The 19,142-nt window shown below is 42.6% G+C and overlaps 1 protein-coding gene across 1 annotated transcript in view; it reads right to left on the bottom strand.

Annotated features, from left to right (window-relative positions):
- Window positions 1-2,604: 2,604 nt before the first annotated feature.
- The window catches only part of GCNA (germ cell nuclear acidic peptidase), a 43,876-nt gene continuing 27,338 nt past the window's right edge, over window positions 2,605-19,142 (bottom strand). Inside the window, exons 10-12 of the mRNA XM_083159225.1 lie at window positions 15,433-15,571; window positions 12,285-12,489; window positions 2,605-3,429 (exon numbers count right to left, since the gene is read on the bottom strand). Coding sequence (XP_083015351.1) covers window positions 3,183-3,429; window positions 12,285-12,489; window positions 15,433-15,571 — 591 coding nt within the window. The 3' untranslated portion in view covers window positions 2,605-3,182. The remainder of the gene's footprint in view (window positions 3,430-12,284; window positions 12,490-15,432; window positions 15,572-19,142) is intronic.

The following is a 19,142-nucleotide window of genomic DNA, read 5'->3' as shown; positions in this document are numbered from 1 at the left end:
CTTTAGTGGCTTGATTGCTGCCTATCTTGACACATTGTACATGCAAATGCACTCACACCTGACTGTTGCCATTCCAGAGCGAGCAATGTACTAGTGGTGCCCCAATCCTGCAGCTGAAATCAACTTTAGGAGGCGGCCCTGATGTTTTGCACCCTGAAGCCTTCTTCACAATTATTCAACCTCCCTCTCCCTGAAGTTCTTGATGATCCAATAAAATTGTTAATTTAGGTACAATATTACTAGCAGCAATACCCTTGCCTGTTAGGCCCTTTTTTTGTGCAAAGCAAACATGAAAGCACGTTTCCTTGTAGGCAACCAGAGGAGGAACAATGATTTCAAGCACCATCCTCCCTTTAAAGCTTCTATGTTATTCTAGCTCACTAAGCTTGACTGAGTGTTCTCTAACCTTGTTCTTGTCAACACTAATTTGGGTGAACGAGAAAATTACTGACCTATCAGCTGGTTCTTTTGGGGCAAGGTTGAAATGTGCTGGAAAGGTTTTTGGGATCAAGTTCATTGTCATGGTAAAGAGGGACCTAGTTCACCTGGCTTAAATTAGACACAAAGGGTGGTTGACCAGAACATGGTCGATTTAAAAGGTATGGGTCCTCCAGAGGCGAGGGATAACTGCCCTTACTGTGTTCTTAAGATGGCAAAGAAAGCATTTCTTTAATTGGTAGATCAACATATCCATTAAATTGGGGAGCCAGAATGCAGGTGTGTCTGGGAGCTGATGACCAGTATTTTTTTCCCCAACATCTCTCAGACCTGTTGCCAAAAGTTTCAGCACCGGGTACAACCATCAGATATTGAGTGGGGTGCCAGGCCACACCTCCATCAGAGGTCAGAGAGGCCTGAAAATATCTGGTGAAGATGTACAGGGCATCTTTATCAGGGAGACAATACTTTGTACTAAGTCAGCGGAAATTCTGGGTTGTGAGTCAGGTGTCAGCAATGAGAGTCCAGGTTAAAACAGAAGAGGTGTATGAATTTATGCCAGCATGTGTGTGTAGGAGCTAAAGTAGGATTATTGAAAAAAAACAAGGGATTTTCTGAAGCCAAGAACCGACATTATGAGATGAAGTGACCTGCAATAAGAGGCCATTGCTTTGCAATTGGAAAGAACCTTTGGCCAAATATTTTTTACTGTATTTATTCTATTGAGCCAATGTGGTCCATTTTGGAAAGTCAGTTTTAAACTTCACAAGCAAGAGGGAGAAGTTAAGCTGAAAGGAGGTTAGAATTATCATTCATTAAAATGACCAAAGAGGTATTTTACTTGAGACAGGTGCCAATGAAATGAGAATTAAAGCTTTAAGCTCCCCCACTACAAAGCCAGGTGTCAAGATGGTCAATGCCAAATATTTTGAGCAATTAATTTTAACATCAGACATGTGCAAATTCAGGAATTCAGCCATGAGAGTAGGCAGAGAGGTCACAGGGTCGAGTACACAGTGCGATTTTTCTTGCAATTTGATTGGGATCGCATTGAATTGTATGCAAAATACATTTGATTTGACTATATAGTACAGATCTGAGTACTTATATGTTAATTGGGCGCCCACTAAGCTATTTGCTTAGTTTTCCGCATCAGCTTGCCACGCTTCAGGCACGGTGGCTTGCCACACTATTTAAAATCTACTCCATGCCGACAATGGATAGTGGGGGTATAGGCGTAGTAACTATAGTAGGCGCCCAACTACCCAGATCTGTACTATATAGTCTTGCCTGACAAGACTTTTTTTCTATTTGATTTGCACTACACGGGAGCGCGCATTAGGATCGAATCTGCATCGAATGTAGAAAAACCATTCAAAGCCCTTTGGATTTTCAAATCGATTTTGCTTCTGAGAAAAATAGTGTATGTGTCACTGTTTGTACCCTCTATTAGTCTCCAAACAAAGCTAGCTGGGTTAATCTATGATGACAAATAAAATTATTAAATACTAACAACAAAAACTAGAACTATGGATTGTTTCTCTAATCTGTAAAGTGTATACCTAGTTTTACAGTCAGAGGCATAGAACTTAAGGAGATGAATACAAAAAAATAAAAAATAAATAAATACTGGTTCGCATTTTAATCCATACCAAGAGACTATGAAAAATTGTCTTTGAACATTTAAATCATATTATTAACCAGAGACCTCAAGATCTCCATTGCTCTGCTTCAATAACTGCCCTAAAGTAAAAAACTGCAGGTCACAACCTCAATCAATTTAGCATAGCAGACTATCATGGTCTACCACAACTCATTCACAATGTGATACAATATGCAGCTTATACGCAAAAACAAGGAACATCGGGCTTAAGGGTAGGCCCATGACTACAGACTGTACCCAGCAGGCACCATGTATTCTGTACATTAGAGCTTGCAATAGACATTGGATAATGCCCAGGACAAGCCTGCATTTTTACAACCACTGGCCACATTTTCAGACAATCGCCCACTTTCTTAAGTTTCCTGCGGATCTGACAAAACGCTCAGAAAGATACAATAAAGGTCTATGAAACACATGTGCAGCTGTGTGCGAGATGTATAAAGATCAAATTCCCCAAGCTTGAAGCATAGCTCTTCCATATACAAAGTACATACACCAAGCTCTTCAATATATAGAAATGTTTTATTAGAAAAAGTAAAAACCAGACACAGAAATAGAAACACACAGACATGCACACACAAAGTAATGCCTATTCAGGTCTTGCTGTTCAATAGATTCACATCTCTCAGCTGCCAAGGATTAATAATGATAAATTACATTCCTCTAACATTTTCACAGTCACAAAGATGCAAACATGCCAGTAAGTACTTTCACATTGATATACTAGTATCACATTACAACAGCGTGCATCAGTTACACTGCTCCATAGTACCTATTGTAGGCTAATAATCTAACTACACCAATTACTACGCTGAGACTATATGTACAGTAATGGCTGTCAGACATTGGCGGCATTAGTTTGCATTTTTATTTTCCATTATTCAGGCCAATTATCACAAGGGGATCAAATAAAGAAACCAGGTTAAACCTTGACTAGTAATCTAATGCCTATATATCTTCAGGCCTTCCTGCTGCAACCATTGATTCTTCTGTAGTACAATACATTGAGTTTAAAAATACAACTGGATAGTTACGAAGATGAATCTGGTAATTGCCATCAGTATAAATTTTCATACCAAAATTAACTTGAAATTTTTGTCTTGGTAGAAAAGTCAGCGCTAAGTTTCCGCATTACTTCTGCGTGACTCATTCCAACCATTTCCTTCTTTGTAGACCCGTAATTGTCTTTGACAAACATGGCGAAAGGATTGATCCGATTGCAGGAGGGAGAGCCATCTTTTCCAGTCGGTGTCAGCAGAGCCAGTTTTCCCTTACATAAGGCACAGACAAATCGCTCTGTATCTAAAGACTTCGAGTGTCGTCCAATTCTAAGGGGCAGGAGAAATATGCATTATGTCTAACAAGTAATATTGTAGGTAAGCAATAATCTGCAAGCTTCATCTAATACATACCGATAAACAAATATTTTCCCCGAAGCCATGTTTAATTGAGGTAGCGCCATCACAATCACAAAATATTTCTTGTACCTGTGTAAATATTTCCCAAACTCAGATGTGTTCTCAAGCACTTCTCGCTTTCACGCCATATGCCATGGTTGTGTACCATGCTCAATTTTGCACATTCTTCCCTCATTGCACATGACAATTCATCAATCATTTACTAGGTACATAACGTTAGTCAATTGTCACAAAGGAATGGTTTTAGGCACAGGTCACCCGTATCAGATCTGTCTTTCGCAGTCTTATACCCTATATTGTTTTCTTTATTGTGATACTTTTGACCATATTTGGGGTGTTGCGGCCACTAGTAACACTATAAGCAAACAAAGATGCAAAATTGGGGAAGACACCCCGGTATTTTTGATGCTACTCCCTGACTGTCAATCACTTTGCAATGAAATCTTCACCCCTAAGGTAACTTGGCAAGTGCATAGTGCAACCGTGACATGTGCGGTCAACACAATAAATACCAGCATTGCACATCTTTCTAAATCAGGGGACTTTAACTTTTACCCGAAAATATATTTAGATACACTGACTTTACCCCCTTGATCTGAAAGGAAGGAAATCATATAATCGTAATACACACCGAACCCCAGAAATTGATGATATATCCTGCTAGTACGGTACACAGCCTGGCAGCCATTGATGATGATTACCATGTATAGATGTATGTGGTACAAAAATTGTACCAAACACAGCCATACATGGTAATCATCATCATCATTAATGGCTGTCAGGCTGTGTGTGGCATTGATAATGTGATGTCCAGGAAACTATTAGTGTCAGTATTTCAAGATTATATATAGTGAGTCTGGGCAATTTCATTCTACATTCAGACTGAGGAAGCCGCCGACTTCACGAGCAGGCGGAGAAACGCGTTTTTGAGCCCTATCTTTGCCGGTCCTGTATTTATTCTGCAAGCGCACTTTTTACCTGTGGATTACAAATATCACCCAGCTGGCTGGTCCAGCAGGAGAAGGTACCGACAAAGCTTCTTCCGGAGTACATCTCTGGTAATATACCAGTTGGAAAGACTGACCTTGATATCCACCACAGAAAGTTCATGCAGGACTGGTAACTATGAGAATTTATCACTGCCTTTATTAAGCCTCATATTTCATTCCTAACTCAAGTGACTGTAATATATACAAGAAAAACGGCAATCCCAGCAAACTTCAGCTTTTTTATTGCAAATATATGTTATATGTTGTCTATCCTGTTTGTCTGTTAAATTGTGCACAATTGTATTGTCATATGAATTTTTGTGTGGATTGATTCCACTTTATATGCTTTTTTAATAAATTGATTCATATATTCATAAAACTGTAAGGACATTTAATTTTTTCTGAGCAGGATTGCGCTTCTTAAAGTGCCAGATACTTAGGTATCTGACACTATCTCTCCATTTTCATTCTACACTAGACTGAGGAAGCCGCTGAGATTGTTTTTAGGCGTAGAAGTGAACGGGGACAGCATCGGCAGCACACAGATCCAAAACTGGTTGGTGACCCTCAGACAAGGCCACATACAATACGGACTGCACCAGTGGCCGGAGTGCGTCACCAGAGACTGGAAGCCAGGACTCCCACCGCCTGCAGATATTTATCCAAGTATAATATATATTACACCATGTGCACATAGGTGGGAAGGAGCTTTAATAACGTTTTCTACTAACCCACTAACCGGTTGAAGCAAGGATGCTTGGATAAAAATTGCATGCATGCACTAACTATCTCAATAGTAGCTAAAGGGGGAAAAGTTATTTTAAAACTGTTTATTATATGCATATTCAAAGTGTTTGTTGTTGCTGGCATTAATTGTTTTAAACAAATATATTTTTAATTTGTAACTCATACTTTGCACAGCACGGTTTCAAATCTTTTTTTTGTGTCAAGTTCTGTAACACACAGCCGGGAATGCATATAGAATCTCTCTCTCTAGATCTATCTAGATTCTATATGTAATTAACCCCTTCCCGACATTTGACGTATATATACACGTCATGGCCGGGATGTACTTCCCGACACATGACGTATATATACGTCATGACTTTAAACTGTCACCGCGTCTATAGACGCGGTGACAGTTTAAACATGTCTGCTGTCCCTGACAGCAGACATGTCCCTGCATGCCCAGGGGGGGCGGCGATGCCACCCCCCCCCCCCGTCGGCGATCGCTGTGATTGGCTGTTCAATGTGAACAGCCAGTCGCAGCGTTTTCCTGTGTTACCGGCGAATCAGACGCTCGGTAACACAGGGATCAATCACCGCCGGGTGGGAGGGGGCGTGAGGGGGTCACCGGTGATGACCACACCTCACCCCACCTGCCCCCAAGGCTGTGATTGGTCCGTCGGACCAATCACAGCCATGGCGCGTGATTTAAACTAACGGTGACTGCGCTGCAGACGCCATTCCGGTCTGGAATTGCGTGCAGAGCGGTCACCGTGCCAATCTGTCGTGATATACTGACCTGATCCTTGCCTGATACTTACCTGATCACCGCTGGTAGCGTGCTGCCAGCAGCTGGATGCTTCCTGGATCTTGTGACTTCCTGTGTGCTGCTGCTGCAGTGTCATAGAGTCACAGATAGTGAGAGATAGTGACAGAGAGTGCTATATTTTGTGTCTGCTGCCCCCCTTTTGTGCTGATCAGTATATCTGTGCTGATCAGCAACTTTTTGGGGGTGCAGGGGTTATTTTTTTTATATATATACACCTGTCAGTTGCACCAAAGGTTGTGCTGCCTGTGCAACTGACTGCTGCCCCCCCTTTTGTGCTGATCAGTATAAACTAAGTGATCAGCACCTTTTTTGGGGTCCAGGTTTTTTTTTTTATATATATACCCTGTCAGGTTGCACCCACAGTTGTGTGCCTGCTGCCCCTCACTGCTAATCAGTGTTGCATCACTGATCTGCAGTTATTTTTTTTTGGAGAGTGCAGTGGGGTTTTTTTTTACACCCACGTTGCTTTTGTGGGTGTCCTGTGGCCGCTGAGCGCTGATCAGTGACATACATCACTGAACAGCATTTTTGGCACAGGGTTGATATAATTTTTTTCTGCAGTTTTTTAAATTGTTTTTTTTTTTGGAGAGTACTGTGGTTTATTTTTTTTAAATTGTTTTTACACCCACGTTGCTTTTGTGGGTGTCCTGTGGCCGCTGATCAGTGACGTACATCACTGAACAGCATTTTTGGCACAGGGTTGATATTTTTTTTTTTTTATTGGGATCAAATTCCTGTATAAAGTATTTTTTTTTCTGCACTACATACACACTACACACCCCCTGTGTTGAAATAAAGTTTGTACCCCCCCTACACTATACACGTGTTGAAACATTACACTTACAGAAACACAAAAATAAAAATGGCATCCCAAATGTCATCCAGAAGAATGTATTCAGCGGAGGAGGCATATGCCATGCTTGCCTCTGACTCTGACACAGCCAGTGATGCAAGCGGGGAATTTGAAGGATTCGTCTTAACCTCATCTTCCTCCTCTAGTGATGAGGGACCCCCTCAAAGACGCCCCCGTAGAGCAGCTGAGACCCCCCCCAAATGATTGATCCTGTATGGACCCCACCACCAGACAATTTTGAGCCCCAGGTTCCTGAGTTTTTGGCCATTCCAGGAATCCAATTTGATTCAACAGGTCTCAGAGAAATTGACTTTTTCAAATTATTTTTCTCTGATGATTTTATAAATTTAATGGTGGACCAAAGTAATTTATATGCCCAGCAGTTTATTGCTCAAAACCCCACGTCATCATTTGCTAGGTGGACCCCTGTAGATGCAGTAGAGATGATGACGTTTTGGGGTCTGGTGTTACATATGGGCATAGTAAAAAAGCCAGAAATTAGGCAATATTGGAGTACAGATGTTCTGTACAGCACCCCACTTTACCGTATGGCCATGACTCGGACTCGTTTTGAGATAATCCTTAAATTTTTACATTACACCGATAATGCACAGTGACCACCCAGAGATGATCCCACCTTTGACCGGCTATTCAAAGTCCGGCCGGTCATTGATCATTTCAGTGCCAAATTTGCAGAGTTGTACATCCCTGAAAAATTTATTTGTATCGACGAGTCCCTTATACATTTTAAAGGAAGGGTTAAATTCCGCCAGTACCTTCCCAGTAAGAGGGCAAGGTATGGCATAAAAATGTATAAACTGTGTGAAAGCACCTCATGGTACACCCACAGGTTTAGGGTATATGAAGGGAAGGATTCAAGAATTGAACCGCCAGAATGCCCCCCCTCCCTCGCAGGTGTTAGTGGAAAAATTGTCTGGGATTTAGTGCACCCCTTCCTGGATAAAGGTTATCACCTCTATGTGGATAACTTTTACACTAGCATCCCCCTGTTTAAGGCCCTTGGTTCAAGAGGCACAGCAGCTTGCGGTACTGTGCGCAAGAACCAAAGAGGCCTCCCAAAAACGCACATTGCCCAAGTACTGAGAAGGGGTGAAAGCAGGGGAATATGCACCGAAAATATGTTGTTGGTCAAATATAAGGACAAGAGGGATGTCCTTATACTGACAACAATTCACGGAGACAGTACCACCTCCGTCCCTGTACGAGGTACCAGTACCCACACCTCAAAACCGAATTGTATCCTAGATTACAATAAGTACATGGGCGGAGTGGATCTTTCAGATCAGGTACTGAAGCCGTACAGTGCCCTGCGGAAAACAAAAATCTGGTACAAGAAGCTGGCCGTGTAGATCATCCAGATGGCACTGTATAACGCTTACGTGCTATTCCGTTCTACCAGCCAGAGGGGGACATTTATGCACTTTTAAGAGGAAGTCATAAAGGGCCTAATATTTGGGAACCAGCAGGCAGAGGGCCCCAGTACTTTTAGTACTGGCCCCCGTATTGTACCAGGGCAGCATTTTCCTAATGAAATCCCCTCCACTGCAAAAAAGGGCAGGACACAAAAAAGGTGCAAAGTTTGCTATAAAAAAGAAATAAGAAAGGATACTATTTTCCACTGTGAAACTTGCCCCGACAAACCCGGCCTATGTATAAAGGAGTGTTTTAAAATATACCACACATCTATGGATTATTAGGTTCATCATTTCACCGTGCTTCGGGGGTCTTGCTAATGCCACATAGCACCCACCATTCATTCCACCAGAATCTGTGCTGCAAAATCCAAAAATCACTCCTTCCCTTCTGAGTCCTGCCATTTTTTGGTCACACATGAGGCATTGCCGTACTCGGGAGAAATTGGGGCACAGATTTTGGGGTGCTTTGTCTCCTTCATTCCTTGTGAAAATGAAAAATTTTGAGCCAGAACTGCATTTTTGTGTAAAAAATGTAATTTTTCATTTTCACTGCCCAGTTGTACCACAATTGGTGAAACCCCTGGGGGTTTAAAATGTACACTATACCCCTAGTTGAATTCCCTGAGGGGTGTAGTTTGCAAAATGGGGTCACTTGTGGGGGGGTTCCACTGTATTGGTGCTTCGGGGGTCTTGCTAATGCGACATAGCACCCACCAACATTCCACCAGAATCTGTGCTGCAAAATCCAAATATCACTCCTTCCCTTCTGAGTCCTGCCATGCACCCAAATGGTATTTTTTGGTCACATGCGAGGCATTGCCGTACCTCGGGAGAAATTGGGGCACAGATTTTGGGGTGCTTGGTCTCCTTAATTCCTTGTGAAAATGAAAAATTGAGCCAGAACTGCATTTTTGTGTAAAAAATGTAATTTTTCATTTTCACAGCCCAGTTGTACAACAATTGGTGAAACCCCTGGGGGTTTGAAATGTACACTATACCCCTAGATGAATTCCCTGAGGGGTGTAGTTTGCAAAATGGGGTCACTTTTGGGGGGGGTTCCTAACTTTTAGCATCTTACGGTGCCTAGAAAATATTCTCATAAAAAGGAGGCTCCAAAATCAAGTAGGTGCTCCTTCTATTATGAAGCCTGTGGTTTGGTCAACGTGCACACTAGGGCCACATATAGGATATTTATGAAAACAAAAGAATTGGGGGAATCAATTTTTAGTCACATTTCTCTAGTAAAATCTACTGTGTTCCTTAGAAAAATGGTCCCTAAAAAAATCAGTGTTTGAAATTTTCTTGAAAATTTGAGAATTTGCTAATCATATTTTAAGCCTCCTAGTGTCCAAAAAAATTAAAAGGAGGTTGAAATAATGATGGAAACATAAAGTAGACATATGGTCTATGTTAGTTATTAACTATTTTGAGTGGTATGATTATTTGTCTCACAAGCAGAAAATTTAACATTTTGAAAATTGCTAAATTTTCCATTTTTTTACAACATTTTGGTATTTTTCACAAAAAAACACAGACTGTATCGACCCAAATTTACCACTAACTTGAAGTACAATGTGTCACGAGAAAACAATCTCAAAATCACTGGGATAAGTAAAAGCAAAAAAAAAGTTATCCCCACTTAAGTGATACATGTCAGATTTGAAAAAAAGGGCTCTGTCAGGAAGGCAAAAACAGGCTGCGGCGGGAAGGGGTTAAATTTAATTCCTGGGGGTAATGGACGGTCACTCTGCTGAGACACAGCCGGGCATGCATATAGATTCATATGTCCTGGCAGTGCGACCATTAATTACCCCCAGGAAATAAATTTTGACCCCATTTGGGGTAATTTACCCCTGTTCCCTGACCACTGCTCTAAATCAAACCCTAGGTGCTTGTGATTACTGTTTTGGTGTGGCTATGGAGTAAAACTGTGGAACAATAAATCTGTTGTGATTAGAGGACTGGTATATGGGACACAAATCTAGGTTAAACAGGTCTTCCCGATGTGGTAGGTGCTTGTGATTACTGTTTTGGTGTGGCTATGGAGTAAAACTGTGGAACAATAAATCTGTTGTGATTAGAGGACTGGTATATGGGACACAAATCTAGGTTAAACAGGTCTTCCCGATGTGGTATAGGAAAAAGCTGCACTGGGTATGATACAATATGTAAGTTAAGTAATATTTCACAATACTGGCAGACAGAGGCATCATGATCACCTTTAGGTCTTTATACAATGGAGGAAATCTGAAACGTAATAGTGAAATAGGCAAAAATGTGGCACAGCTAGGAGTGGTCACATACCAGACAAGAAGTCACTATTACTCAGCTAATCCCACCTGACTATAGTATGCTGCTCTGTTGTAATGTTAATTACGTAGCAGCATCATCATCATCCCCTGCATAGTGTCACCTGATACATCGGCTCCCATTGGTTTACACAACCAGTACGCTCTTATTTGTTACTTTTCAGTATATAAGTACATTAACTGAAAATAATGCTGCTTTCAGACCGCATAACTGGCTTTGACCCTGTATTTGGAAACGTTTCCAAAAACGGGTCTGCCAGATAAAACCCCTTTCACACCGCAGCACTTAAACGGTATATTACCGTTTAAGTGCCGATTTTTTGACACTGGCAGACCCGTTTTTGGAAACTTTCCAAATACAGGGTCAAAGCCAGTGCAGCCTTCAGCCCTCCCCTCCGTGCAGCTCCCCCCCCCTCGCGCGTGTCGACCGAGAGCATGTCGACGCCCCCCCCCGCGCATGTCGACGCCCCCACCCACCCCCCCGCGTGTCGGCGCCCCCCCCCCCCCCCCGTGTCGACTGACCCCGTGCCGGTACCTCCGTTGTGGATCCCGGCACTGCAGCTCAGTATGCTCGGAAAGCACTTATGAAAAAAGTGTCTTCCAGAAAATGGCTGCCCCATAGGAAACCCTGTTTAAAAAAACTGTCTTTCGTATGGGGGCAGCCATTTTCTGAAAGACACTTTTTTCATAAGTGCTTTCCGAGCATACTAAGCTGCAGTGCCGGGAACCACAACGGAGATACCGGCACGGGGTAAGTCGACACGGGGGGGGGGGGGGCGCCGACACGCGGGGGAAGGGGGGCGTCGACACGTGCGCGGGGGGTGTCGACACGCGCGGGGGGGGGGGCTCCAGTGCTGTGAATACTTAATGAGCGCTCATTAAGTATTCACTGTGCTGAATTTAGGACCCAGCTCATTGGCTGGGTCCTAAATACCGTTTCAGAACCGATTTTGAGCCTAAAATACCGGTTCTGAAACGGGTAGGACCCTGCATTTTAACCGGTTAGAAAAAACGTTTTTTTCTAACCGGTTAAGTGGTCCTGCACCTTTCAGACCGCACACATTACCGTTTTAAAACGGTAAAAAAACGGCAATATACCGTTTTTAAAGTGCGGTCTGAAAGGGGCATTAAATAGAATCAGATCCCTATTAGTCACAATTTTTAAATTCATAGTTACTAGGGTATACGGACTCATGATAGATTGACTCTAGGTCGACAGTCATTAAGTCAACACCGTTAAATGGTTGACGCAGGCAAAAGGTTGACACAATCTAATTTTTTGTGTTTAGGCGAGGCACCCTGCCCAAAGCATGGCGAGGGGACGCGGTACACATAAGGTGCCACTGTCTACCTTGACCAACCATTTAAAAGGTGTCGCGCTATCCACTGTCGACTATTAGTGGTCCACCTAATAACTGTCGACCTAGAGTCAACCTATCATACATACCATAACCAGTAGACATGGAGCATGTATATAAACACAACCGGAATATTGCATAGACCTCAGTGACATGCTAAAGATAGATTTTTGCAGGTACAGTGAACTGGTTATGCGCTCCACACACATTGGGTAAATGCTCAAAGATGTAAAGACTTGGAAATATAGTGAAAGGTGCCATTTACGTGTTTTTGCAGCGGGAGCATTCGTAGGTGAACTTGTAATTGATCTCGTAAGTGTGGCATCGGGTAACCATTGGTAACTCCGGGTGGAGTAGTGTTGCCTTTCGTGCATAAAGTCTCCAGTACTGACCATGTCCATCTCTTACGCCATTAATTAGCCATGTGGCGGCGTGACAAATTTCATGGATTAAGGTATCTCGAAGCCTATCTAAAAGGAAAAAAAAATAATTCTTTAAGATCAATATTAACTTGTTTTTTGTACAGTCACAGATGTAAGTCAGCAGAGGCTTTTTTACATAGATGGCACACTTGGGGAGGTATTCAATATGTGCTGATATTTTCCAACAGGGGAAATATCTGCACTCACCTATACAAAGCTGCCATTGACAGCATGTGTCAGATCTGACAGTCTCATCTATTTTGTCAGAAACGGCGCAGATTGTCGAATTCATGGCAGTTTCCACTGATCCATGGACTATGACACTCGGCAGCCGGAACAGTGAATTCTGACTGTCGAGTTACTGTTTGATCCGACTGAAATAGCCAAGAATTAGACAATCCGTGGCCATTTCTGACAAAATAGATCAGACTTTAAAAAAAGTTAATAATAAACTTTCAGTATGAAAGGGTTCACTGCCAATATAGATAACATTAAAACAGCCCATATTTCCTCCAGAATATCCGCACACCATTTAAAGATTATGGGTCATTGGCTCTGCACATATTACATATAAACATACACTCGCATATCTCACTCTGAGGAAGCCGCTGACCGCAGGCTGGGAAATGCATTAGAGGCGATACCACTTATACCTAGGAGTAGAACTGTACTTTCTCAGAGCATCAACTCAGCTACTATTTCCATTGGGACCCGTGGACTTTTGAGATAGCTGCTACACTGGTCGCAGGCACAGCAGCTGGGAGAACACGGACAGTTGACTTGCCGAAAGCTCTGTGTGATTTTAAGCAGGTACGTGCAATTGTCTGGCCAGACCCATGATTTTGATTTTTCAATAAAAACACCTAACCTACCATCATCTGTCTGTGGAGCAAGTCCTGTTTATTTGGACTGCAGCATATACAACCAAAAACCAGCCAATAGATCTTAAAAGAGCAAACCAAACAACCTTCCTTATTTGCCATACTAATCCTACTGGACACTATACCACAACTAACAAAATAATAACTAATGGGCCGGCTTTTTAACAGTTTTCTTATTATATATTTTATGTTGCTTTTAGTAGCTTTGTTTTAGATTATGTGAAACTACTGCTTATGTTTAGGTGCATGATATCTGCTTATAAAATTAACCAGATTTAATGGCTTATTAAAAACATAACACCTAGATTCCTGATTCCCAGCACAGCTTTATTTTCTTTTTGGTAATACAGAAAGACTACAGGATATTAATTTTCACTTCACTTTTTTCAGCTTAAACGAATAGATCCTACTTTCTAGGACTAACACTTTCATATATATATATATATATATATACTGTAGAAGGTGCTATTTTGACATACACGGTGTGTATTATTTACAATTGCTGCACCTTGTTAGTATAATATAAACCATTTAAATATACCTACACGAACATTAATATAGTATTTTAAATTAGTAAAGACTCTGGTTAGACCACAGGTAAAAATATAATGGCATAGATTGTTGAACTGAGACCTTTGTTACTATACTGATTGCATAAATAGAAGTTATCGCTTAATGCTGCAATACAAACCAGGAGTTGATATTATACTTCCGTATGGTTAGAAGTTAAGTAACAATCGGCCAGATGTATCAAGCTTCAAAAGTGATAAAATGGAGAGTGATAAACAACCAGCCAATCAGCTCCTACCTGTTATTTTTCAAACCCAACCTGTAACATGAGAGGTATAAGCTGATTGGCTGGCTGTTTATTACTCTCCATTTTATCACTTTTTGAAGCTTGATACATCTGGGCCAATGTGAGCAGTAATAAGAACTTCTGTTCAAATATACATTTGATCAGAATTCTGTATTTGTCTTTTTTTTTTTATATAACAAGGTTTGTAATCTACTGTAGTTAGTTCTGAAGAAAATTATACACATGGTTGAGGTTTATATAAATAAGCATTTGTTAGTATTTGAGCCTTGGTGGTATTCAAAAGGACAGGTGGTGAACAGCTCTGTCCCCAAATAATGTAATTTCCTGTGGTGAAACAACATATAGCGGTATATTCAATTATATCAGCTGTGACAGCAAGCAGTGCTGACTGGTCGCTGTCACGGCTCGCATGGTGAGTATTCAAATGACCCCCTGCACATGCCATTTCTGCGTTGCTAGGTTTTTGCAGCGATGGGGAAACTGCATGTGCGGCTGCTAAAACAGAGAGGATCATGGCTAAATGCAGTGGGCTCCCTGCATTAGCTGCGAACATCGCTGTTTGTTGAATCTTTGCTGTCCTCTGACAGCCAGGATTCCTGCAGAATGTAGAATAGGGCAAGCGGCTGGTGCAGGGGCTACATGCTGGTTTTCGGTGATCCCAGCCATTTAACCCCCTCGCCGGCCTCATAGAATACGGGCCGTAGAGTGAAGAGGCAGAGCTTGCTCTGCTCCCCACAAAGTTTCTAGACTAAAGGCTTTCTTTTTTTATTGTGGAACAGAGAATTTGAACGGTCAGTGGGTGCTCCACAGTTTCTGTACTGCACTGACCATATTGCCAGCTACCTACCAACATGTATGCTTTGAAAGTGGAACAGTTTCTCTGACAGTGGTGGGAACCATGCAAAAAGCTAGTCTTCAGCTAAGAGCTACCATTTGGGAATTGTAACTTCTTCCATTAAGGATGTACAAGAAAAAGGGAATTTTGTACTAACATCCCCTGGGAGAGGACTATGGAAGGACAATGTACTCTTCTTCTCAGGCGCCCTCCCTCTTTACCCCTCACATTCTCTCCCATGCTGGGGCAGTTATAATAGAACAGAATACCTACTGACTCAGATCTTGATAGGAAAAGCAAACAGTTCACCAAGTGGGTCTCAAGTGCTCAATATATTGTAGGCAGCTCTATACTTGCATGGTCTGGGATCCCCAATGGACTTAACATAGTACTAATAAGCAAAAGGAATTGTGTTTCTGCACATAAACAGGTAGATGTATTTTTAATATGCCACATACCTGCGGAATCACAGACTTTCTCTGACAACTCTATCCTAGCATATCGTTGCAAAGTTGGGAGCTTTTTCTGACCAGTTACACAGTAACCTGCTGTCTTTCTCATCTTTTTATTCCAGATTATTTCCAAATCGTCAGGAAGCTAAAAAAAAAAAAATGAAAAAATAAAAAAATTATATAATATACGTAGTGTTACAAAGTATGCACGGAGGACTTGCAGCACCTGTACAGAGGTTTTTCAGAACAGGTAAACTGTATATAATAGAATATAACACACACACACTCTCTCTTGCAATGTTGACAGTAAACGGCCCAACATTAATCACGTTGAAACTGATAAATTGCCAAAGCATCCCAATTATTTTAGCAGCTTACCTGGTCTGGCGTCTCCACTAGTCAAGTGATTATTCTGGTGGCTAGTATGCCCAACCCACCCTCCCGCAGCCTAAGCCTGTCTGCTGCCCGTTTTTGCAGAATGTCATTTTACATGACGACATTGAGAATGTGTTGATATTCTGCAAATGCCAACAACGTAAACAGACATCATGGGTGAAATGTAATAGGGTGAGAGAATCAGAAAGGTTTTGCTCATAACCAGGGCTATTTTTCAGCAGGCTCCAGCAGGAACTGAGGCCCTTCTTCTAGTTCACTCTCTGACAAAACATTTCTTAGATGGACAAAACCATGTGCACTGCAGGTGAGGCAGGTGTAAAACCCCACCCAAATCTAATTATCTCTGCACAAGTAACACCTGCCTCACCTGCAGTGCACATGGTTTTATCCATTGAAGAAATATTTTGTCAGAAAGAGTGAACTAGAATAAGGGCCTCAGTTCCTGCTGGAGCCTACTGAAAAATAGCCCTGCTCATAACTATGCTCTGTAAAGCGCTGAATAATGTGTGCGCTATATAAGAAACTTAATAAATAAGTGAGAAATTTGGTAAGAAATCTCCAGTTTTTGTAAAGCGTTTTTTAAAACCATTTTGATTTTGCAGTGTAAAAGGATTGCTGCTTTAAATGAACTTGCCCATACATGATACAATTGCTGTGTGCGATGAGATGCGCGCTCCCGCACACATCTCATCGCACAGCTTAAACAGTATGTGCTGCAAACACTTTTTTGTAATATATTGCATCTCATTGCACTGCAAAACGCATGCGATGCGATCTAGTCCAAATTGCATACAATAATTGTACCGTGTATGGGCACCTTAACTCTGCTGCTATACCAATACTGGAGGATAAAACCCAGTCTTATTAGAAGTCTCAATTTTTACTGATCCCACCATTGTCATGTAAACATAGTAAACTCTCATGTACGCGTTAAACTTATTCATGTAATAAATTGTATATATTGTGTTTGATATATTATTGTATTTCTTTATCAGATAGAAGTCCAGCGCTGTATATCCTTATTCTTTTGGGGCAAATAATTTCACTTGATTCTTTGAGGAGACCTGCAAAACATGCACTGTGTGGGGTCCTGATGACTGACTGAGAACCTGTGCTCTTATTCATAAGGTCATCATGAGACTGCGGTCCTCTGTAAAAGGGGTATAAATGGGCTCATCCAAGTCTCCCAACAAGGCTGTATACAATGGGACACAATCAGCAGCGAGGGGTACACACAGAGAGGACAGAGTACAGCAGTCTCATGATTCCCTAATGAATGAGAGAAAAACCTAAAGCAACTGAAGCTTGGACTAACCTTACAGGAATGAATTAGAACATATTCAATGGGACGATTGAAGTTAATACTGGGACACTGCCCTGTTTCACCTGAGAACTGTACTTGGCAGCGTGCACCCATTGCTTTGCTTCAGATGTAAGGACTGGTCTTAGCAATTTGAAAAACATTCCAAAAGCACTGTTCTTATAGTGATCCATCTATCATACATAATTATCATACATAATTAGCACATTATCTGTGTTCCATTCATTAAAAAAAAAAACACACCACACACACACACACCTCCTGTTGCAGCTCTGATAGCAGGGAGAGGCTTTCTAGTGCCCTTCCACAGTCAGAATGGTAAAAAAGAGGATTTTGGTACTTACCGGTAAATCCATTTCTCTGAGATCAGCAGGGACCACTGGAATCACATCGGGTATTAGAGCTGGGAATGCTGGGAGCTAGGCACTTCTTAATAATAATTAGGGGATACTGGCTCCTCCCCTCTAAGACCCACAATCCCCCAGTGAGGAAATTGGCCCACCAGAGGAAAGGGTTACAGAACAAAACCATAACACAACCATACATACAACACGCAGATATCGGACCGGGCTGCAACAGCAACCACAACAGGCAGAATCCAACAGCCGGGCGGGTGTCCAGTGGTCCCTGCTGATCTCAGAGAAATGGATTTACCGGTAAGTACCAAAATCCTCTTTTCTCTGACATGCAGCAGGGACCACTGGAATCACATCGGGGAGGTTCCAAAGACCAAGCCCCGGGAGGGAGAGTGCTGGGGATTCTGTAAGACCAGACGACCAAAAGCTGAAGCTGAAGTTGCAAAAGTATCGAACTGGTAAAACTTAACAAACGTGTTCTGAGACGACCAAGTGGCCGCTCTGCACAACTGAGAGATGGTAGCCCCTCTCTCAGCAGCCCACGACGTACTCACCGATCTGGTAGAGTGAGCTGTTACGGAGACAGGAGGCACCTGTCCCGCATGAAGATAAGCACTACGGATCGTCCACTTGATCCATCGTGCAATTGTCTGTTTTGACGCAGGCCACCCCCTGCGTAATGCGTCATAGAGAACAAATAAAGAATCCGATTTGCGTATAGACCTGGTTCTCTTGACGTAAATCCGAAGGGCCCTGACCACGTCCAAGGAGGACTGCTCCGGTGATTCTCCTTGAAAAGCTGGAACCACGATAGGCTGGTTTATGTGGTATGAGGATACCACCTTCGGAAGGAACCCTGCCTGGGTACGCAGCTCTGCTCTGTCCTCGTGGAAAATTAGATAAGGGGACTTGCATGACAGAGCACCCAACTCTGAAACTCTGCGAGCTGAGGCCAGGGCCAGTAAAAGAACTGTTTTCCAGCACAAGAACTTCAGTTCCACCCTGTTCAGTGGCTCAAATGTCTCAGACCTCAAGAAGGCTAGTACCAAGTCCAGATCCCAAGGAGCTGTGGGAGGCACGAAGGGAGGCTGAACTCGGAGAACCCCTTGAAAAAATGTTTGTACCTCAGGAATGAGGGCCAATCTCCTCTGAAAGAGAATAGACAAGGCCGAGACCTGGACCTTGAGAGAACCCAGTCTCAGACCCCCATCCAACCCCTTCTGTAAGAACAACAGAAGGCGGGACAATTTGAATATCCGGAATGGCCAGCCCTTACCCTCGCACCAACCCGCATATGAGCGCCATATTCTGTGATAATGCGCTGCTGAGGCGGGCTTCCGGGCCCTTAACATCGCAGGGATTACAGCTCTTGGAATTCCCTTCTCCCGCAAGACCTCGGTCTCAACAGCCACGCCGTCAAATGTAGCTGTGGCAGATTCTGATGAAAGAAGGGTCCTTGAAGGAGCAGGTCCGGTCTGAGGGGCAACCGAACTGGCTCGTCTGCCAGTAACATCTGGATGTCTGAGAACCATGTCCTGCGAGGCCACCAGGGTGCTATGAGAATAGCCTGCACTGGCTCCCTCTTGAGTCTCTTCAGCACTTGGCCCAGAAGTGGAAGCGGCGGGAACAGGTAGACAAAGCTG

The sequence above is a fragment of the Crinia signifera genome, chromosome 9, assembly GCF_055691185.1.
Source record: "Crinia signifera chromosome 9, ASM5569118v1, whole genome shotgun sequence".
NCBI classification, from domain to species: domain Eukaryota; kingdom Metazoa; phylum Chordata; class Amphibia; order Anura; family Myobatrachidae; genus Crinia; species Crinia signifera.
Note: the sequence above shows the minus strand (reverse complement) of the source record. Positions and strands in the feature narration are given on the sequence as shown.